Source organism: Delphinapterus leucas, chromosome 1, assembly GCF_059928025.1.
Source record: "Delphinapterus leucas isolate spDelLeu-1000000601 "Yukka" chromosome 1, BTC_Dleu_Yukka2, whole genome shotgun sequence".
NCBI classification, from domain to species: Eukaryota; Metazoa; Chordata; class Mammalia; order Artiodactyla; family Monodontidae; genus Delphinapterus; species Delphinapterus leucas.
This window is the reverse complement of record NC_143129.1, coordinates 85765013-85788512: the sequence shown is the minus strand read 5'-3', so window position 1 is coordinate 85788512 and position 23500 is coordinate 85765013. Positions and strand designations below refer to the sequence as shown.

The 23500-nt window shown below is 40.0% G+C and overlaps 1 protein-coding gene across 1 annotated transcript in view; it reads right to left on the bottom strand.

The window, feature by feature from the left end:
* The window catches only part of TBX15 (T-box transcription factor 15), a 107116-nt gene that overhangs the window by 32706 nt on the left and 50910 nt on the right, over positions 1 to 23500 (bottom strand). Inside the window, exons 2-5 of the mRNA XM_022583830.3 lie at positions 12100 to 12313; positions 6820 to 6921; positions 5087 to 5258; positions 3802 to 3969 (exon numbers count right to left, since the gene is read on the bottom strand). Of these exons, the coding sequence (XP_022439538.1) occupies positions 3802 to 3969; positions 5087 to 5258; positions 6820 to 6921; positions 12100 to 12313 (656 nt within the window). The remainder of the gene's footprint in view (positions 1 to 3801; positions 3970 to 5086; positions 5259 to 6819; positions 6922 to 12099; positions 12314 to 23500) is intronic.

The following is a 23500-nucleotide window of genomic DNA, read 5'->3' as shown; positions in this document are numbered from 1 at the left end:
CTTTTTCCCTTAGAAAAGACAAAGACTCTGCAATGGAAATTTCCTGCTAATTCCATGAGGACATATTGGCGTCAGCTTCTTCCAAGGAAAAGCGTTAAGTGTAGAATCACCTTTATTCCCACTTCTACCACCTTGTTCTCCATGATGAGAGTCTGGGCATGGTGTACTTTCCTCTCTGCGATAAGCCTGCCAAGTTGGCACTCCAAGAGCAAATAATAGTAATAATAACTTCAGTATGCTAGCGGCCCTGGGAGTCTATGCCTCAGTCAGCAAGGGTGAGAGGGAATGGGAAAGGGGGAAAGAAAAGCATAAACTATTTCATGAAAATAGAAACTCTTTCTTCACACTTCACTCCTACTTATATCCAAGGAAGCAGAACCACGGATACATAAGGAAACTGGTAGTAGAGGTATGCTGGCTAATTATTCAGTCATTTTCCAAGCATGTAGTCAGTACTATGCATAGACTATAAATATCTTCGAATTATGGAAATGGAAGGGTCCTTCCTCCTAATTAGTGGCTTGTGGGCTTCAAAATGTCATAGGCCAATTCTAATCCCCTCCCCTTCCAACATGTGAAGGATCAACATTGGCATTACAATTTTTTATTCTACCAGATAAAGAGAATTAACAGCTCTCTATTATCTCCTGCCATCATTTTTCCATAAAATAAATGACATTTTAGTAACAAACTGAAGCCCAGAAAGAGAAAATAGCTTGCTCAGAGTGACACAGGTAGCTAGTGGAGAATTTAGGACCAAAACCCAGGTCTCCAAATGCCTAACCCATTGCTATCTGTGGAACAGGACACTGCCTTTCCTCAGGAAGGCTAGGCAACAGTTCATTTCAGTTCCGTTTCCTCCATTGTCCTTCCTGACTTGTGCTCCTCCGAACAAGTCCCTGAGAGCAATGAGGATCTATCACTGACTCTTCTCTCTTTCCTTTCTCATTGCCTTCCTAACCCTTCCCTTTAAAAAAAAATGAAGTAAACAACTTTGCTTTAAAATATTATTTGTTCTCAATCTAGAAGGTTGAAGGAAATAAAAACACGGTAATCACTGAATATAGCTCACAAAAGAGAACAGTTTATGCTACCCAGCATCTTCATGAAAAGTCTGAAAATTATTGTTAGGTAACAGGTCTGACTTACAGGATGCAGACCTCAAGATTCCTGGGGGAGAGACCTGAGGTTAGTTTGCTTTATTAGAAGGCACTGTATCCTATTAAATCATATCTACACAGCTAAAGGGAATGTTAAACAATCACACTTGATTTACCCAGGGACTGGAGGCTTGTTAAACAGGCAAAAGCTGTTATCTAGATTTTAAAATGGGCAGAATTGAGAATGACTCATCTATTTTGAATGTCAGCACATCATGAATTCACTAACGTGACATGAGAACAGAGAGATCAAGGTAGTTACCTATTGAATATAATACCTTCGAGAGCCCATGTAGCTCCTCCAATTCCCAAGAATCTACTTTCTTCTTAATGAGCAATTTATTCTTTAAAATTGCCTCTATTCCCCACTAGCCTTCATGCCTGTGCAGGTGCAGGTATTTAGCAATGTAGGCTGACTACTGACAATTTGATGCCAGGTTTGTGTCAGTGACTTAATGCAGGTTCCCTCGTCTAGTCCTTATAATTCTATGAGGTCAGGACATTTTCAGACCAGGAAACACAAGTTGAAAGGGGTTAAGAAACTTGCTTAAGGTCACACAATTCACCAGTGAAAAGGTCAGAAACCAAACTAGATATGCCTACTACCAAGTCCCACGATCTTAGTCATGGCATCCTACCCCCACCAAACCACCACTGCCCCACTCAAGTCCAAATATAGACAAAATATTTATATGAATAGAATGTACTCAGGTGCAGGAACACTGTGAAATAATGCAGAGGAAGTGAAAGGGATTTCAGGTACCCATGTTTGGTCTTCACAGTGAGCTGTAGGTTTTTAGTTTTAGCTTGGGTTATACTGACCCTTCTTGGCCTCTAGAACCGATCTCAGTGAGGCAGTAGAATGGTCATTTATCAGTGTTCTAGTTTGCTCTACAAACTACGTTCTAGAGTCATATTTATTGCCACATCTGTCTGTCTTCATGAGAAAGTAATGATAAAAATGGTGGCTGGGGTGGTCTTGGAAAAAATCCAAACAATTTTCCGAAGAACTTAGACTTATATTCCCCCTTTTCTGTAACACAGTTAATCCCAAAGTTCCATTTGCTCAAAAGCCATGTCTATAGTGCTGCTCTATCTAGCGTCAGAGCTTAAAACATCTTGATTACTAAAGTTTTCTGTAAGGACTCTCCATGGTCTCTGCAATTTTACTATCTGAAGAGTTCGAGAGAGCTTAATAATTTTAAAATAGCGTCCATGGCAAACTAAAGCTCTTCTTCTACTTTAGATCAAATGCGGCATCTAAAAGGAAAGTCCAAAGTTGGGAACACTTTACAGCTGCTGAGAAAGCCCAGCAACCATATAGCACTTAACATTTATTGGACTAAAGGGTTGTTGTATATCAAATTCCCCTGAAGGTAAAAAGCATCTAAGGAATTTTATCAGGATGTGCCATGAAAGATAGAAAAATTCTTTCTACTGTATATGAACTAAAGATTGTATAACTCACCTTCATCTTCCTGTTACATACTAAGCCCTTGATAAATATTTAGTAAATGAATGTTTTTCCTCATTGCTTTCTTCGTCAGAGCACAGTATTCATTATAAAAGGTATTAAGTACTATAGTATACGTCCATTTTGCTCCAAGCAGGCCCAAAATAAAAGTAAGCAGATTTTCAAGCTAAATAAACAAGCAAAAACTCTGTTTTAGAAAAGAATTCACTGCAGGATCCTACGAATTAGACAATTTACCAAAATATGAAATACAATCTAACTTACAAAAATGAGATGCACATACAACTTTCAGAGAACTGCATAAGTGAATCCAACCAGTCACCCTCCTCAGAAAAAGAACATTGTTTAGAAATGCCCACAGTAATTCCAGACTTGGCCTCTCTCTTCCCCTCACCCACTCACTGGCTAATTAGTGTCTCAATGTCAGAAAAAGCATCGGTTCTTCCACAAAAACTTCCCTCATTCCCCAAACCAAAACAAAAAAAACAAACAAAAAACTGTGTCCACATCTCTGTTGTTAAGTTATTCCACTGTATTATCATTATGTATTTATGTGTCTTTCACTCAACTAAAACTCTTCTTTTCTTAGGGAGAAATGCCTTCATCTGCTAAGCTTAGAATATCGTAAATTCTCAATAAACATGAATGGAATGAATGAATATATTACTAACATAAAAACATACACATCTTAGGGTGTGGCTGGTGAGCACATGGAGGCCAATTTAGTCTGAAAGTGTAAATGGAAGCAGTGGGTCTGACATAGAGTTTGAGAGGCTTGATGACTTTGATGTAGCCTGATGGACGGCTCCACGGAGAGGATAAGAGGGAAGGAATCAAACCTCAGGAATTTCAAGTGATGAGGAACATTTGCCAGGATGAAGTAGAGATCATGAAACATGGGTACAAGTACAGAGAGACATGAAAATGACTTAGGAGGTTTGGTCCTCCTGGTCAAAGATCTTGCCTCTGATCTAAATCTAGACTCTGACAGCTGCTACTAGGCATTACCCCCTTGTCATCACCAGTGCCGCGTGTGTGCCGCCAGCCTGGTGTCTCTCATTCCAGCATTTCAGTGCCATGCAGAAGGACTAAGCACTTCTTACAAAAGGATGAGTAAACTCCTTTAAAAGCGGCTGCAGCAGGAGACTCTCCAAGGCAGCGTCTTACCTGCTGGTTCTGATAGGCTGTGACTGTGGTAAACACGGTCTCAGGAAAGTTGAATGTTTTCACTCCATCCCCAACCGGAACGGCTTTGGTGGGTGAAAGGTCGCTGCTGAAATCCTTGCGAATCACATGAACCCGAGGCTGGTATTTGTGCATAGAGTGAAGAATGATCTGAAAGGAGAAGGGGAGGCATTACTCCAGCGTTGTCTCTAAGGTCCCTACATCTTTTCCAGCTCTCACGCAAACAAAATTACAGGATAAAAGCGTTACAGGAAGAGCACGGTTTAGAGGTGGGATGTATGGGAAACTGGAAATCAGTGTACATTCCCATGGCTGGAAGGACTAAGTGATCGGATAGCATCACATCACATGGAACCATGTAGCAAATATCCCAATCATAGGTGGTGAGTGCAATATGTTTGCTTTAATTGGATAAATACTGAATGAATTGGTTCCAGTACCAGCAGACATCACTCCACTAAAAGGTCTCAGAACCTCTACTATGTGACAGTCGTTCCCTCCTGCTTCAAATTTTCAGCACGAGTTCATCTGTCTTTAAATTCTACAAGCTACTATTTGCACTTTGTTATTGATTTTACGGACATTCTCTTATGTCATGTCAGAGTTAAGGGTATATGCGTCTTCTCTCTTCCTTAGAAAATTATCATGTCCCTAAAGATAGGAGCCATGGTTTTAGCTTCTTTCATCTCCCCATATCATCCAGTATGGATCCCGGCATTCAGTGAAAATTCAGTATGTGTTTTACTGCCAAAAATAAATTAATAACATTAGTTGCACCAATTATACCTGGCAAGCCTTACAACCTATTCTTCTCTTATAAATTCATAAATTTCTTGACCAATCAGCCAGAACTGTCCCCACAACAGTTTCCCTGAGTTTACTGCCCTGTGAGTTATTCTATTAAATACTGTGATTTATTCACCATTTTAAAATGTGTCCTCTGCTTCTGTCGCTGAATTCTCCTGACTTGACCGTGAGTTACTGGAGCACAAGAACTCTGTCTGATAAACACAACCTGACTTACAGCAGACATTTGCTAAATGTTTGATTTGTAATAAATGTAATTTCACAAAAGGAAAAAATAATTTTATGCTTACTTACTTAAAATGACTCAAAGATTCATTTGAGATTATCAAAATCTCAAATGAATCTGAGAATCTCAAAAAGATTCTTATTTTACATGTTTGAAAAAAGCCTGGGGCTAGTCATTTCTAGAGCAAAAAAGGGGGAAGAGGGAGGAAGAGGAAGATGGGATTATTTGACTCACATGTCCTTGATCATCCAATTCATTGTTGGTCAGCTTGAGTTTGTCGAAACTGACCACCTGTCTCATCCAAGTATCTCCAGAAGCTAGAGAATCAGGGTGTATATAAACTCTTGGGGGCACAGGGGAATCAGCGTTGCCAGCCACCATCCACTTGGAGCTGTGATACACATATCTGAGACAGAGAGGGAGAGAGGAGAACTCAGAGACAGATGCAGAGAGGGAATACAGGCCCAGGAAACAATTAGGGACAGGAGGGAGGAGACACAAAGAGATGAGAAGAATGGAGTAGGATGGATTAAACAGAGAATACAGAGGAGAAAGAGAGAAGGGTGGATAACAAGGGAAAATGAAATAGAGATGGAAATGGAAAACAAGATGGGTGGGGGAGGGCAGGAAAGTGTTGTAGTTAATGATCAAAGCTGCAGCTCTCACAAGGAAAACATTCTCACAGTCCTTTTTCTTTCTTCTTCCTCTCCTTGCCTTGCACCCCTGTGTGCACACAGGCATCCTGAACCCACGTGTTTAGCTATGGAAAAGGTATTTTACTGCAACCTTTCACCTTTCAAATGCAAACCATATAATCCATTGGCCACTTGTTCAGGATTTGGTTCCTTATTAAAAACATCTTCCATATTGTCCTATAAAACACAGCCATGTGCAGAGACCCTCCAAGCCTCTCACTTGTTAACCATTTCCTAGCTAAGAGTCTGAATTTAGAAGCATTTCAATGAAAACCTAGTTCTGAACATCATCACCTTCCACATTATTTTCCCACAAAGTCACTGGAAATGAGACTAGGTTAATCAAAGGCTTCCCACTAACTGGGAAGACTTGGTAGTGTTTCTGGGAATGGCTGCACTAAGGCAGAGGCCTCCATTTTCATTGAAATGGAGGATGTTTTTAAAGAAAAGAGCATCTCCCCTCCTAAGTCTTAGATCAAGACCACTTCTTTCTTAGCCAGCTCACCCTCTAAAATACAAGTAATGGTCTTCTCTATTCACCTCTCACCTCCAAATTCATGGGCTCAGGGCCAAGTTCTGAAATATCTCAAAAATGAGCCATGACTCACTGATTTGACTGAGAGCTCAGGAGATCAATTAAGCCACAACTTGTTTCAGACAAGAACTATGTGTAAGACACATGGAGACTATGTTGGCTTTTAATGGCTTTGAAGAAAAGTTATTTAGCAAACTTGTTCACAACCCATTTTAATGAACAAAAATTCCCCTTAACTAGATGTTCTTCTTGAGGTCTTACCCAATTCTCCCATTCTTCCCCTCCATCATCCACAGGATAATCCATCAGATATATGATTGAAGGTATTGTACTAATCCACTTCTCCTCCCATTTTCCAAAATAAATCGTCTCAACTCACTTAGTACTTCATAAACCAAATCATTCAATATGTTAATCACTTTCAATGTTAAGTGAGTTAGTTTTAGACTTAAGATCCATTTGATTTTTGCTGCTCTGGCAGACATTATACAATCCCACTCTTTAGAGAGATGTAAGGAGGATTCCAGACCAAATCATTACTGGTTCTGACTTCCTACCTCTAGTGACTACTTCCTGTCTGGTGTTCTGCCACAGGTCATTGGCATGTCCTCCATCCTTGTTCCTTATCCAGTACATTGTACAGTGTGCACTGTTGAAATGCTTCATCTAATGAGTTTAGAGAACCATCCTGGGATACTGGTGATGCCCACAGTTCCACATCTCAGAGTCATCCTTACCTGTATCTTTTATTGTCCACAGGTACAATGTCCATTGCTATGTAGTACTGCTGGTGTGGATCCAGGCCAGTGATCTTCACTCTCATGGCAGGAAACATCCTCCTGTGGATGGGAATAATGTAGGAAGCTCAGCAGTCAGAGGGGGAGAAGTAGCAAGAGTAAAAGCTTGATGAGTCTCTTAATAGAATGCTAAGCACACAAAGTCCCATATCCTCTAATTCTCAAAGTTGGCTGTTTTTTTTCACTTTGGAAATTATCACTGTCAAATATGCTGATGATTTACATTGCTGAAATAGCACCTCTTCTTAACTTAAATTGAACTGTTTGATTATTCATACACTCAAAGACCTCATACCATAACTTGTTTTATAGTATTAGTTAATCTTTAATGTGAGATAGATGGATAGACAAGAGAGAGATACATAGATAGATAGAATGTGTGTATATACATTTCCTATTAGACTATAACATTCTTAAATATACTTATACTCTTATACTTAATATACTTGAATAACTTATATTCTTCTTATTCCCCAAGTAGCTTGTCACAGTTGATTGTAGTAATCATGAAATATTTTCTGATTGAGTCTATTTGAAAATGACCACTCTAAAAATAATATCTCAAGAAAAGAAGAAAAAAAGGAATGTGCTACCAGTTCCCAAATGAAGGACCACCAAAGTCTTTTTATTTTTATGCATAAAACTGTAGAAAAATTTCTGCAAGTTCTCAGGCTGTCAACGTGTCTGTCAGAGGAAGGACACCGCAGAATAGGGAGCAAATACCAAATGAATTCTAGTGGCCTCTGGGCAATACCTCGTTTCTACCACAATGGCTTGTTAAACTTGCCAAAGCAAGCGAGGTCAGGATATGACACTTTACAACTACTCTCATAATTGAAGAGGAGAAGAGGGAGCAGCCCCAAAGAGGTATTGAGTTTCAAGGAGACTAAAAATTCACCATTCTTCTTTAACCGTAAGAAAGAAGAAAAACATCAAACTCTTTTGCATGTCGTGAATTTAGGAACCAGACATAAGAAGTGCTTGGTTCAAAAATTTGGATTGCCCTGAATGTGCTCTAGAGTACTTGTACACAAAATGCTGCATTAAGCTTAACCATCTGGGGCCAGTTAGTTGAGCTGGGCAGAGCACGGTGCTAATGAGGTCAAGGTCACAGGCTTGATTCACATATGGCCTAATTGGCTTTGCTCCATTTCGCGGCCATAGACCATACCCTGACCCCAGACAGCCATCTTGCAAATGTGCACTGGTTGTTTACATGACAGGCTTTCTGTGCTAGTCACACGCTCTACTACTCAACAGAAACAACTCAAAAAGCAAATATCCTCTGGTAATAGGTTGGTGACATCATAATCATATTTGGGGGGAAAGCACAGAGGGACCACAGACCTTCAACAGGGATGATGGCTAATTCTTAAATATTTGCAAAGAATAATATATTACCAATTCTTTCCCACTTTATAACTTTTCAGAAGCTTCTATTGGTATATCATTTTAGATTTTCTTTCTCTACCCTCACAAGCTTAATTAGAAAGCCTTATATTTTATTTTATTTTAAATGTATTTATTTATTTATTTTTGGCTGCGTTGGGTCTTTGTTGCTGGGCACAGGCTTTCTCTAGTTGGTGCGAGCGGGGGCTACGCCTCATTTGCCGTGTGCAAGCTTCTCATTGCAGTGTCTTCTCTTGCTGCAGTTGCAGAGCATGGGCTCTAGGGCATGCAGGCTTCAGTAGTTGCAGCACATGGGCTCAGTAGCTGTGGCTCGCCGGCTCCAGAGCACAGGCTCAGTAGTTGTGGCGCCCAGGCTTAGTTGCTCTGCCGCATGTGGGATTTTCCCGGACCAGGGATTGAACCTGTGTCCCCTGCATTGGTAGGCGGATTCTTAACCACTGTGCCACCAGGGAAGTCCCCAAAGCCTTATATTTTAGTCTTATGGTTGGCTAATGAAATTTGATGGTGGGTTGCTCATAATGACTAAATCTAACATTCACTATAGGTGAGGCACTTTGACTCACATTAACTCTTTCCAAAAATTTGGGAACCTTGGTCTATACATGTATATATAGATCATTAATTCCCGACTTAATAACAATGATTTGTGATTGCCCTGTATATATAAATATTTGGAGAGCATCTTGCCAGGGATGGAAAGTCCTCTCCCTTGCTATCTGAGATACAAAAATGTGGTTCCTCTCAGCCATCTAAAGAGGCTGCATTACATTGAAAGAGATAAATTAATTTTCTTGATGACTTTAAAAAAAGGGGTTAAGATGTTTTTAAAGTCAATACCTGTTTTGTCTGAAACACTTATATGACCTTGAGTAGAGAAGCTACCTGTCTCTTTTCAGAACTCAGGTTCTAAAATGAATGAGCTGTGTGGCTCTGGATAAGCCATTTAACCTCACCATCTATAAAACAGAGGAAAGGAACTAAATAATCCTTAAGGTGACCTTTTGCTTTAACATTCTCTGACAATTCTTAAAATCTGACCAAAGTTGCTCTTTCTTTTTGTCAGTATTTTAGCACAGAATATCAGGTAATGTCATAACATCCTAGAGAAAAACTAATCTTTCATATTCATAAAATGAGATGTGTTTGGTTTTAATTTTATGCCTAAATTTAGGCCAATTCTTTTGACTTCCAAACCCGTTTATCCCTACAAACACCTCTGTCCATGGTGCTGATCATGCAGGTTTTGTTGGTGCATTCAAAGATTGAGGGCTCTGTAGACTACAGTAGTTCTGAATCAAGGGGATTATACTGTGGGATGTGAGAAGAAGTAGGTGGTGACTAAGATCTTCTGAGAGGGAAAAAGAACAGCGAGTCATACATAACTAACAGTAACTAAGAAAATGGAAATTGGGGCTTCCCTGGTGGCACAGTGGTTGAGAGTCCACCTGCCGATGCAGGGGACACGGGTTCGTGCCCCAGTCCAGGAAGATCCCACATGCCACGGAGCGGCTGGGCCCATGAGCCATGGCCGCTGAGCCTGCGCGTCTGGAGCCTGTGCTCCGCAAGGGGAGAGGCCACAACAGTGAGAGGCCCGCGTACCACAAAAAAAAAAAAGAAAGAAAGAAAATGGAAATTGGAGTTAAAACTGAAAAAGACACTGCATAGGAAGAAAAATGAAGTGAAAAGGAAAGAATCAACTTGGAGGATGGGGAGGGAATGAAAAAAATTCACAGAAGAGGAAGACTTCTTTGCATGTTTCTGAGTGGTTCTGGAATTACTTGAGCAGAGTTACTGGTAGCAACAGCAACAGCTGAGGCACTCCAATATGGAAGCAATGAATGTAGTTTCTAAACCTAAATAAAGGGATATGATTAAAGAACAAACTGTATGTCTGTGCTGGGAATCTCTGGATATATTCAGGTATCAACATGAATTTGTGAAGGCAGAGATATGGAAAAGTAAACATTGCAGAAAATCATGAAATGAGGTCACAGGAGAATTGTCAAGGAGGTGCTCAGGTAAACTGAATTCACTGAAGTGCAGGGAACAAGGGAATGATATCAGGAACAAAAGTGACTAAAATACACAGACATAATAGTAGTAAGTAAAGACCCAAAATAAAAACTGGAAAATCTTACAGACAAAAAAAGTAATATTTCCCCTCTCACCAAACCAATGCCCTTGCCAAAAACCAAGAAAAAGAGTAAACACTTTTTCCTTGAATTGCTGTTTCTTTCCAAGTCATATCTCAAAATGTAGACTCAAGATGTAGACTGAAACACAAGCAACAATAAAGAGATGGTTTTTGAAAGTGATTCTGGATAAACAACGAGGTCCTACTGTGGAGCACAGGGAACTATACTCGCTATCCTGTGATAAACCATAATGGAAAAGAACATGAAAAAGAATGTGTGTGTGTGTAACTGAGTCACTCTGCTGTACAGCAGGAATTAACACAACATTGTAAATCAACTATACTTCAATTTTAAAAACAAGAAATTCCGAAAAGTAATTTTGAAAGTAATTCTCCTTCAAAATTGCTCCTCCTAAGAAGCTTTTTAATGGTTTTATTCTCTACTAAAACGTAAAGAAGGAAGAGGGTTTACAGAGGAGGATGAAAATGAATAAGACTTCAGGTTCATTTTAAGCTCACCTTTTTGTGATATATTATTGTATTGAGAGGTTTCTCTATGCGCATTCAAGTGAACTAGACCCAATCAAACTATGCTTTTACTTTAAACGTCTATGTGCATGAAGACAGCTTATGATCAATGAGGTGAGTCTTTTTGGTCTCTGTGATGTGAGACAGTGGGTTCACTTTGTAAATATGAAAGCACTATAATTATTTCCATTTCAGTGAACTATTCCTATATACTAATAAACTCAGTCCAAATTTATTTTGATTTAAATCATTTTCATTTTAAATCCAAGGGGCAAAAGCTATAACCATTTCTTAACAGTGCAGACTTACAAACAGTTGAGACAATTGTTTTGGAGCCAAACAGATTTGTGTAGAATTCTGGAGCTGCCCTTTACTACCTGTGTGGCCTTAGTCAAGTTAATTAACCTCTTCCAGCTTTTGCATCCTCATCCATATATGGAATTATCACATCCTACCTCATAGGATTCCTGTGAAGTTTAAATAATGAAATACATGTTGAATATCCAGCACAAAACAGATACCTAACCATGAAAAATTTAAAGATACCAATAAAGGAGTAGCTTAATTAACAGTGTTTATTTCAAGAGACGCTGTGTTTTTAAAACTTTTATCATCCCACACAAATCATTTTGCAAGAGTTTCCACCAGGTCCCATTAAAGTAATCCCATTTCAAGCCAACTATAAAACACAATGGATCAATCCGCAGGGCTCCAAAAATGCACCAAGCCCAAATTTTACCAAAAACAAAATTCTTACAAAAATACCTGACTGATTTAAATGCCTTAGAAGATGCAAGCTTTTTCTCTTGAAAACATTGGTTGGTGAAGTAACACTTGCTTTGGAAATCTATTGTTTGACTGTTATGCGCCATGGATCTCCAGTATTAGCTGGAATACATTTGCAGGCAGAAAATGTTTGTGAGGTCAGAGGCAATTTAGGTTTGAGTGGTCCTTGGAGGAAAATAGCAAAATCACAGTAAACACCAGAAAAGCACTTTATCAAGACATCCAAATGCTGAAAAGTGAGTGTGGGTTGCTTTGGCTGCACCAATGCTACTACCACAAATAAGTGAAAAGAAAAAGGTAACAGCTCCTACATTTGTTTTCCTGTTCTTCGAATGTGGCTCTGCAAAGGAACTTGTCCTTACCTGCCTGCTTTGGTGATGATCATCTCGGTTCCAATGTCATGGAACCTCTTCCAGAGGTCAGCACACTGCAGCTCCACCTGAATCTCCTCCATGGAAGACATGGCAGCAGGCACAGGGCCTGCAGCACCAGGGCCCAGGTCAGTGTGAGTGTCAAAGGAGCAGGAAGACCGCTCAGTGATCACCTCAGAGTCTGAACCAGTGCTCTGCTCGGAATCTGCAAAATAAACAGTCAAGACTTAGGTGAGAAACTGCTGAGCTCCCTCCACACCCCTGGCCCTAAAAGATGGATGCAGGGTAGGGAGCACGATGGGGTGGGGAGAGGGGTGAACAAAAGGAGACTTAAAGCTGGGAAGCTCCAGAGCACAGCACTCAGCGTATTTTATTATTTTTTTTTATGGTTTGTTTTTGTGATTTATGACCTTCTTTCAGGTTTCGTGTTTCCAACATGACATCTGGCATTTTAGTAAGTTTTAGCAACAGCTGAAGAAAATTGGTCCCCAATAGGCAACATAAAGAGTACTAATGTCACCATGTTGAAGGGAATGAAGCCAAACTGGAGCAACAAAATAGACAAATGCCAAATGTTAAAAATAATAATAATCACAGACTATAGCTGCAAATCTAGATTAGACCATTTAACTTGGGGTAAAAGATTCAATGCTAACAACAATGTGTTCTTTAATTCCATACCACTCAGCATCACTGTCCTTCAGTCAGTTATTTTTAAACACATTGAGTTTTCCTCCATTTATATATCCTGGTCATCAAAAGTAATGAAAAGTTATTTGGGATCTTTAGAAACACTTTGTTGTATAGTTGAGTAAATGGCTTTTCCTAAGTCTAATCAGGTCATTTTGGATGAAAAAAAAAAAAAGTCTGTTGTGAGGCAAGGATGTAAGCATATGGAAAAAGTTACCCAAGAAGGTGGTTGAAACAAAGGGAATAAATGAGTTTAGGAGACACCTTGATTGGTTTCTGAAGTATGGGCAGAGGGGAGGGTTGATCCAAACAGGAAGGTAGGATTGAGAGCAACCAAATAAAAAGCTGGCATGCTGGGCCAGATGGTCCTTTCCTCTTTCGTCTTCTGTTCTCATGAAGAGGGGCCTGGTGGTGGGGGGGGTGGGGAGGCAGGGGGGATGTAGACAGATGGAGAAGCCTAGAGTCAGATCTACTAGAGAATTTTCTGTAATTTTTCAGATTTTTTACTTTTAGAGGCCCTATGCCAAGAACTTTATCTCCTAATATTTTCCAAACTTGGATTAGCTAGTACAGTTTCCTTATGTCACACGATACTGCAAGCCAAGCCTAAGAACCTATTTCTCTAACTCACCCTTAACATCTAGGATTCCGATTGCTTCCCCCATAATTAAATACATACATAAAGAAAGGTTGAAAACAATGATGTCTTACTCTGACAACTGGCTTTTCAATGCTGTCAAAGGTCAGGACCTCTTGGGTACCAGTCCTTGACACTAGCAGGATGGAAGGAGGCTGGGACAGAAAGCCATATCATCTTGCTGCCATCCTCACTAACTGGAGCAGGTTTCTAGGCCTGTGAACAACCCCTCTCATGACACCTTTAATTTTCTTTTCTTCTAGCCCTAGTGTGCTCCTCTCTCAAACCCGGGCAGCATCACTGCTGAAGACATTCAGCACACTGCAGAACTGAACCAAGCTCCTAAATAACACGGAAGTCTCTGCCCCAAATCTTTAGTTTATCCACGATCACTGGTCCAGTCACCATCTTCATCAAAAACATTAAAAAGTTATATGACTAGATACTACATGTCTAAGCATATCATTTTATATCTTGGACTAAACAGGAGCTAATATTTGTCTCCTTCAAGTACAGAAAAGTGGAGCTGCTTTTCTAAGGTGAGAGCTGTTGAGTGACAATCAGGCTCTATCCCAGCCTGATGCTATCTGCTTTTCGGTAGCAGAGCCATGATGTCCTCACACACTCTCCAAACACAGTAATCTGATCCCTTGAGACATGGATTCCCAAATCCCATTTTGTTTCTGCGATATGCCAAGAGCTCCTCACTTATCACTAAAATTGGGAATTTTTCAAGAACTTCCTGAAGCAAGATTTTTAAAAAATAGTCTTGTCCTACCTTTGGAAGCAAAGTGTTATGAAATCTCCTTACCATAAAGTGCTACGGCTATGAAACAGTTGGAAACAGGCAGGGCCCAGCAAAAATTTTGGACATATAATTTCTCCAATGTGTGTTTAGGAAGGGGGAAAGGAAAGGAAAGATATCACTGCACTAAGTGATAATATTTTTAAGGTAGCCAACTTGAGGTTAGGATTGGAATGGGAACTGTGGCTGGAAATTTAGGAAGTAAGAGACTGCTCTTAACTCTCTTATGTCATCTGGAATAAAACAGGTACTCAGGGCTTCCCTGCTGGCGCAGTGGTTGAGAGTCCGCCTGCCGATGCTGGGGACACGGGTTTGTGCCTCGGTCTGGGAGGATCCCACATGCCGCCGAGCGGCTGGGCCCGTGAGCCATGGCCACTGGGCCTGCGCGTCCGGAGCCTGTGCTCCGCAGCGGGAGAGGCCACAACAGTGTGAGGCCCGCGTACCGCAAAAAAACAAACAGACAGGTACTCAAAATGTAACATTAAATGGATTGATGAATAACCTTGGACAAGTCACTTAGCCACAATGGACCTATTTCTTCATAGTACAATTAAAAGGATTGAACTGAAATCTCTTATAATCTCTTCCACCTCCAACGGCTTAAAGAATGTAAGACTCCTTCCTAATGCAATTTTCAGTGATAACCCAGGTGACTTCAATTAGAAGCATCAAAAATATTTTTCTTCTACTTAAAAACTTTTATTTAGGAAAAAGTCCAAAATACATGTAAATAAGTCAAAAGAGATAATCCTTTTCAAAGATCATTATACAAATTGCTTAATTGGGACTTTAGTTCTAAGTAACTCAATGGCCAATCATTTGTAATATAGGTTGTTAGTTGTTCATGTTTTTTTTTTTTAGGTAAAACACCAAAACCATGATTTGTGAAAGAATTAATTGATAAGTTGGAGTTTAAAAGACTGTAGAAGCATCAAATTTAAAACTGTCTGGGAAAGACAAGTTAAATGAGAAAAAAGACTGGGAGCTCACATTCACATTATCATAGGAGTTAAAGAATTGAGTTAGTATTCTGTTTATAGTTTCAATCAAACCCATCAATAAGCACCTATCAGCATGTGGCCCTATATGAGATACCATTCAGATAATTTGAAACAGAATCCAGACCTTGGGAAATTTCCCAGTTAGTGTTGATTAATTATGCATCTACTGAGTGCTTACTATGTGCCCAGCACTGTGCTAGATTCTGGGAAATATCAAAGTACACAATGGGGCTCCTCTTAAAGGTATTTACAGTACAAGTGGAAACTGGGAGCATTCACAAATAATCAGAGACCAAGACAAATACTACCATGCAGTTTTCCACACCATTACACATTTTCCTGTATGTCTCATAGGAATTCAGAAAACAGAGGGATCTGAGAGGGCTGGAACATTCGTGGGGAACCCATGGTTACTAATAAAGAAATGGACAAGATGTGGAGGCATAGGCAGTATTTTCCCATGAAGAGGATTTTCAGAGACAGTTATTTGTTTCCCTGGAAATACTCTGTGCTCCTCTACTCTCACTCCCTCACAAAATAGAGTCCAAGTGACTTTTATATACAGAATGCAGGCACCAGCCCTCATTTTCAGTCACATGAATGTATCATGTAATTTTCCATTCTTGATTGTTTCTTAACTTCCATAGGTTGGAAACAAAATTAGTATTATATTTTATATAGTTTGTTTTGAACCCCTAGAGTAATGAGGGTTACCTGGGACATAAACTACTCTACAATACCCTTCAAATAGTAATCTCAGAGTCCACATCAACAGCCTAGGTAAAAATAAAGTTTAATTCTTTGTAAAATATATTTCTAAATCATAGTTATATATTTCGGCTAAACAGATCAATTATTTCAGCTATTAATCAGAATGTATAACCAAGTTACCTAAGTCATAAATGTAAGAAATGCATACAGAGCGGGTGGGTTATTTCAATCAGATCAGGTCATCCATTCAGAAATATAATCAGTCTTTTGAAGATCAGAAAACACCTCTGTGTTTTCAAGGTTTTTTCATTCTTGGCAATTTGTGACTTCCTGCCTTCAAAAAATAACCACTAGGAACTCATTTGAATGACCTGGAAAGATTTCTTGGCCATCAGACGTCTCTTGTGAGTAGTATTTTAACAAGGAAAGTTTTAGTAAGTCAGAACATAAATGATAAAGTTATACATAACTAAGGAAGTTAAAGAAGAAAACTTTGGGAACCTGCGCTAAGCCAGCTACAAGTCACTGGAGAATATCATGTGACTGACTCATAGGGTCAAACTAACATATCTATTACCATCCAAAAAAAAATCTCTAAGAAAGAGAATCTGACCATCCGTTCGTTGTGTCACTCATTTTCTATCTCTGACCTATTTCATATTGAGAAAATAGATATGGTTAACGCTAAGTTCCCAGAGAAAGTTGAGTTTAGCTTAGAGAGAATTTCAGTTCTCAACTCATACAAAATAGTAGCAATAATAAAATAGTTTCTTAATTTATATTTTACATATTACCTAATATATCCTTCCATTGGATGAGCTAGACATGGCCTATATTTTTATGTCCATTTTGTGGATGAGGAAACTGAGACTAAGAAAAATTGAAAACCACATGGCCTACAAAGTAGGTCTCCTGCCTCCTGAGTCAACGATCAGGTCTCCCCAAGATCCTACTACATTCATCCCTGGCCAAAGCAGTCAGCAATTCTGTAAGACCCTTCAACTGTTTTGGCCATCCTTACAACTGAAATAGCTTAACATGTTTGATCTTGGCCAAGTCACATAACTATTCTGGTCCCTATTTTCCTTGATCTTTATAGCACAGCACATGCACATTTAATTAGGGCCGCTATAAAGTCTCTTTTAAGTTTAATGTTTAACGGATGGATTCGTAGTACAGCTTAAAGACCACCAAGTCTAACAGCAGCAACCCAACCACGATAAGCTGATTTGGTTGACATGTATAGAAAAAGCCTGAGTTATATGTTCTCTGACTTCATTTCAACATTAGGGGACTTCCCTGGTGGTCCAGTGGGTAGGACTCCACGATCCCAATGCAGGGGGCCTGGGTTCGATCCCTATTCGGGGAACTAGATCCCCCATGCATGCTTCACCTAAGAGTCCACATGCTACAACTAAAAGATCCCACATGCCGCCACTAAAGGATCCTGCCTGCTGCAACTAAGACCTGGCGCACCAAAATAAATAAATTTTTTTAAAAAAATTAGACGTTATTAGAACATATTTCACAGTCTGCCAGGTGATTTTCATCTCCACTTAACTAATAATTTTAAGGAATCATTTTTTTACTACAGGTAACAAGGCACATTTACTTTTAGGGCTCTGCTACCCACCAAGAGTGGGGTCTTGGAAAGTCACCTCATTTCACCAACCCTCAGTTTCCTTATCTTTAGTATTTCCTTACTTTACTATTAGGGTCAAGGAAAAGATACCTTCCTTCTCAAAAATTACATTTATATCTGTATGATAAAGACAGAATCTAATGGTTCTGCTGATAACAATGTTAGTGACTTTGGACAGTGAGACGAATATAAGCTCACAACAACGATCCCAACCAAAGAGTTAATAGTCAACATGTATTGAGCACTTACTGGCACTCTGCTAAGACCTTACATACATACCATCATTTAATAGAACAACTCTAAGAGTTATTATTATTATCTCCATTTCAAATATTATTGACAGCCAAATCCAAATTGCATCAGTTCTACCTCCTAAGGATTGCAGGCATATGAAATTATATTTAATTCCTTTTTTTTGAAGAAGATGTTGGGGGTAGGAGTTTATTAATTAATTTATTTATTTTTGCTGTGTTGGGTCTTCGTTTCTGTGCGAGGGCTTTCTCCAGTTGCAGCAAGCGGGGGCCACTCTTCATGGAGATGCGCGGGCCTCTCACTGTCACCGCCTCTCTTGTCGCGGAGCACAGGCTCCAGACGCACAGGCTCAGCGGTTGTGGCTCACGGGCCCAGTTGCTCCGCGGCATGTGGGATTCTCCCAGACCAGGGCTCGAACCCGTGTCCCCTGCATTAGCAGGCAGATTCTCAAGCACTGCACCACCAGGGAAGCCCTTTAATTCCATTTTTATTCCACCAAACATTTCTGCTTTGTATAGACCAGGTTGTGTATTCATGTAGGAAGACAGACACAACAGGTTCTTACTCTGAAGGAGCTAACAATCTTGTAGGAAGGATACAGAAACTGTTAAAGAAGATGGACTGTGATAGGTGCTCTGGCAGATGTATAGGAGCAAAGCGCTACCAGGAGCTTTGAAGAGCAAACAAGCCAATGGACAAGAGGATCGAGAAGATGTCACGAGGTGACATTTGAGAGTGGGCTTGAAATCTATATGCGCTTTATATGAGTTTAATATGAGCAAGCAAAGAAACTATGGGGACAGAATCTCAGGTACTGGGAATAGCATAAGTAAGAACTTGTCATTTTTAGAAAATTACAAGCACACAGATATGGCCAGAGCTTAAAATACATAAGGGAAGAGGGGAGGTGAGATAAGAGATAAGTTGGAAAATCAGGCTCAACGCAATTATACAACAACTTATTTAACATTTAGTATGTGCCAATCACTTTTTCTAGATTCTTGAGACATCATCAGGGAAAAAACAAAAATCCCTGGCCACGTGGAGTTTATATTTTAGGAAAAATGTGTGTGTCATAATACGGAGTTTAGACTTTATTTTCTTTATACCAAAGTTTTCTTTTAAATGTAGGTGATGATGGTTCGGTCTTCCCTTCTAGACTATGAATTCCATAAACTGAGTTTCATGCTTTGCCACATCTCCTGAATGAATGATACATGATAGCCTGGTTTCAATGTGGAAGATGGGTGGTAGAAGACTACTGCAGAGTCAGATAAGAGACGCTGAATTTTCTGAGATTAGATGCACAAGCCACTTCCACGAGACAGGACCTCAGCTGTCATATTTTACCCAAGGGAGAAAATAGCTTGAAACAATTAAAAGAGAAAGACCCAAACCAGATGATAATCAAACAATCGTTCTTGTTTTTGTTTCTGCCAATAACTGGGACATGACTACATTGAGTGGTGCCCCCTAACTGATACTGGCAGGGCAACCACTCCTTGGCCTACTTCTTAAGTCCCAAAGTCTCTAAAACCAAGACCCACCCACAGTCATCTCAGGGCTCCCATTCACACCACAGGAGACATCAGAAGCTATAACCCAGGTAGCACTCTCTGTACCAGGCTCAAGTAAATTCTTATTCCCAGAGGACCTCTGCAGTGGAAATTGGTTCTGGGACATCAGATTTTATCAGATAGCTTAGCAAAATCTGGTGATGAAACTTTTCGTAGAGTAATTCTAAATACAGCAGAAGCAGAGCATTTGGCACTGACCTGAGTACGCACTGAGCCCACATTTGATACCCAGTCCAGAGCTTCAAGGGAATGAACTATAACCCAGGTTGGATTAAACTAAAATTATGATGATAGCAAACACTCAAATGAGCCTGTTAGATGACTTTAGTAATGGAATGAAGTCTCTGAGCCCTCCATGCCCTCCAAGTTCTATTTGGGAAAAAGGGGGGTGGTAACCCGAAGCCTGCAATTCCCATGCCAATAATCCAATTAGGGAGACTGAGAGCACATATCCTTCAGCTGCCTAAAGCACTCTCCACCTGACAACCAGCGCCTCTCTCACTGACATACAGACCACAGGCAAGGACCCAACGTCATCCCTGAGATCTAAGCCTTTTAAAGAGGCTTTGCAAAGAAGTGGCGGCAGTCATTTCTACATCTATTTCTTGTTGATCAAACGAAGGCTCAATGTCATTAAAGGTTCAGCCTCTAGTGCTCCAGCTTGCTTTGAAGGCGGAAGCAAACAAAAGAAGAGAAATAACAGGCACTACACTAAATAGTTTATATACATTTATATTTAAGCCTCATGCAATTTTCACAGAAAACCCTACGAAGTAGGCATTATGGCTGCCGCTTTATAAGTGAGAAAGCTGGGGTCTGGCAGATGAAAAAGCTTTTCTCACATTATATAACTAGGAGGTGTCAGAGTGGGATTTGACTTAGTCTGACACTAGAGGTGATGCTCTTTCCACCATCAACCGTTGCCCAGGTTTTAGAACTAGACCTGCACAGTTCTGTGCTTCCCACTCTGAACTTGGAAATGCAGAGCTCACGTTCAGGCTGCTCGGTCAGAAGATAGCTCTATGGAAACTAAAACATTATCAGTTATTTGGGGAAAACAGAAAATTCAAAGCCAGGTCAGATGGGAATTTACCTTTCGCAGTAGCAGAGCAGTTATGTTCAGGAATATTTTAGGTCTCTTCACTAACTTAACATTATTTAACAAGTAAGAACAAATGTAAAAGGCCCTCTTTTGTTGTATTTCACTTCCTGTTCCCAGCACCCCCATGTAAAAGATACAAATGTGACAGGGAGATCACTGAAGATCACTGTCAGCGTCAAATCACTCTTTTGCTTTAGCCTAGAGCATAAGAAAAATAATGTTAGAAAGTACTTGGAAGATGTCTGGACTTTGAGAAGTGTGTAATGACAGCATTGAGAGACAAGAAAAGGCAGCTGAAGTAGTTCCTACTTGTACATAATTTGGTTTACACAGGCTTAAGTCAAGAGTTCAGGGCACAGAAGTGTTTGATAGTATTAAATATATATCTGTACTTGAGGAGAAATCAACTGATAATTATATATATGAAAGCACTTTATAAACAGTAAAGTGCTAAATTAACAGATAAGATTATATGCCAATGATCAAGGTAGTCGGGAAGGCCAAGAAAAAATAAGGACAAATATGGGTCCTGGATTTTCTAGAACAATCCTAATTTAAAATATTTTATTTCATCCTCCCCATAAAATTAAAAGTTTTGAGACCAACTTTTGGTTCAGAAAACATTCTTGATGAAAGCACAGAAAATGCATAAATGGAATAGTCAAAAATTGGTCAGAAGCCACGTGGCAATATTCAGATCTAAATACCTCTTGCCCCAGAGGTCCTCCAAAAGTTGATCCTGATGGACTGGGTGGTCTTCAAGATTTACCAGTCAATTTTAGGCCAGTAGCTGTCAACACAAGCCCCTTCACAAGGCTCTTGGCAATTTTTCTGAGTGAATTGACACATTAGCTCATTCCTAAGCCAGTGCTTATTTGCTCTTTGCAACCACAGCTACTCCCAACCTCCCACCCCCACCCCCAGCATCACAGCAGCTACTACCATTAACACCATCAGATGTTTGCCACAGTGGTCTTTTAATTTCCATGATGTGAAAAGGAGGCCTTCCCCCAAAGGCCCTGGAAGAACTTGCCTTATATCGTGTTAGGATATTCTCACTGAGCACCAATAAATAAATAAACCCATGCTAATATGCTAAAGGGGAAGAACTAAGCAGCCAGTTTCCAAGGAACAAGTGTAATTTAACTATGACTTCAGGAGACAGTGCCCCTGGAGGTGGCAATGTCCAACATGTAAGTAGGATAGACATTCGAGTATAGCCAGGAACACGCAATACCCTTCAAATTATGTTCAGGATACCACCAGCTACACTGAGTTTAAAATCTCCCCAACCACTTTGTTATACAGCAGAAACTAACACACCATTGTAAAGCAATTATACTCCAATAAAATAAAATAAAATAAATAAACAAAATAAAATCCCCCCTACCTATCAAGCCAAACATAAAGAACCATCTGTTTGATGAATAAAAGAGCTAAATGGCTGGCAAATATAACAACTTCTCCAGTAATTTTCTGAATTCATCCATTCAATCAATTATTTATTTTTTTCAACAAATACTAGTTGATTATCTAGCCTGAGCCTGGCAATGTGTTAGGTAATGTGAGGGGCACAAAATTAAATAAGATACGTTCCTACATCCTCAGGAACTTACAAAATCACTTAGGAGACAGGACAGGTTAATAAAGAATCTAATAAAAGTAGAAGAGTCAAAATCCAGCATGGCATAGAGCATGCTGAGGGACTGTAATTCAAAAGACCAAGTTCTAAAGTTCATCTCTTCTTTTTCCAACTGTCTAATCTTGAACAAGTCACTTAACCTCTTTGAGCCTTAGTTTTATCATTTGCAAAATGAGGATATCATTAGTACTGACTTTGTGAAATTTTTATGAATCACTAACAAAGTGTGTGTCTGTGTGTTTACGTAAATACTTTATCAGTAGTAAAAGGGATATATGAATGCTAATTTTCATGTATTATCTAAAAGGAGTATCAACAAAATGCTATGGGGGTTTAGAGGTGAGAAGAACTTCTTCCCGCCCGGTGGTCTTTTCTGGACCTAATGGAGAGATGTGTGCAAGATGAAAAGGAAGAGATGGGGAAGGAGGAGAAAGATCTTCCAGGAAAAGGGAATTTTATGGCAGAGGCACAGGAGTAAAGTCTACCAAGCAGGTCTAGAGAACAGCAAGTAATTGAGACCACATCTGTGTGATTCCTCTTGTATCCTCAGCACCTGGGACAGTGTCTGGCACCTATCATGCACTCAATAAAATGTTGGTTTTGTTAAATAAATGAATGAATGAATGAATAAAACGCTGTATGTTTAGCGAAGCAAGAGAAGAAATGTGGCCAGAGAAGAAGGCTGGAGCCACATCAAGAATCTTGAATGCTATTCTTCTGATCCTCTTCAGGAGACCACTATATCCCTAGTAATGAGGTGTTTTAATTGAACGCTGTGTTCCCAACAAAATCCCAACAGGGTCACCTCTACACATAATCTAAGCTATTGGAATCCCACTAGCTTTTCCTTCCATGACCGTGAGTTGGCAAGGTCTACCCTGAAATCTTTCAGGGGCATCAAATGAATTCAGTGACTTTGGTCGCTTCTGTGAGTAGCAGTCACAGTCTATCATCTAGAAAATTCTCAATACTAACTCTCCTCCACGTGAACCTAAGAAGAAAAGGTGCCTGTGATCACAAGGGTAAAATGAGGAAAGGAGCAAGCCCTTCTACAAGTGCTGGAGCTGGTGATGCTTTTGTGTGTGTGTGTGTGTGTGTGTGTGACCTGGCAGGGGATGGGGTGCAGAGATGCCTTCTCCTTCAGGAACAGGATGACTCCTGCACACAGAGCTGCTGCACCCTCTACACCCCCACACAGCAAGCGTCCCTGCTGTCTGCAATGAAGTGGGGTTTCCAGAGAAGCTGCCAAGAGGGGGAAAGAGCACGGTCCTTCTTTAGAATCATGACTTTGGGCAAGTGATTTAACCTGCCTGAGCCAATTTCCTCCATAAAA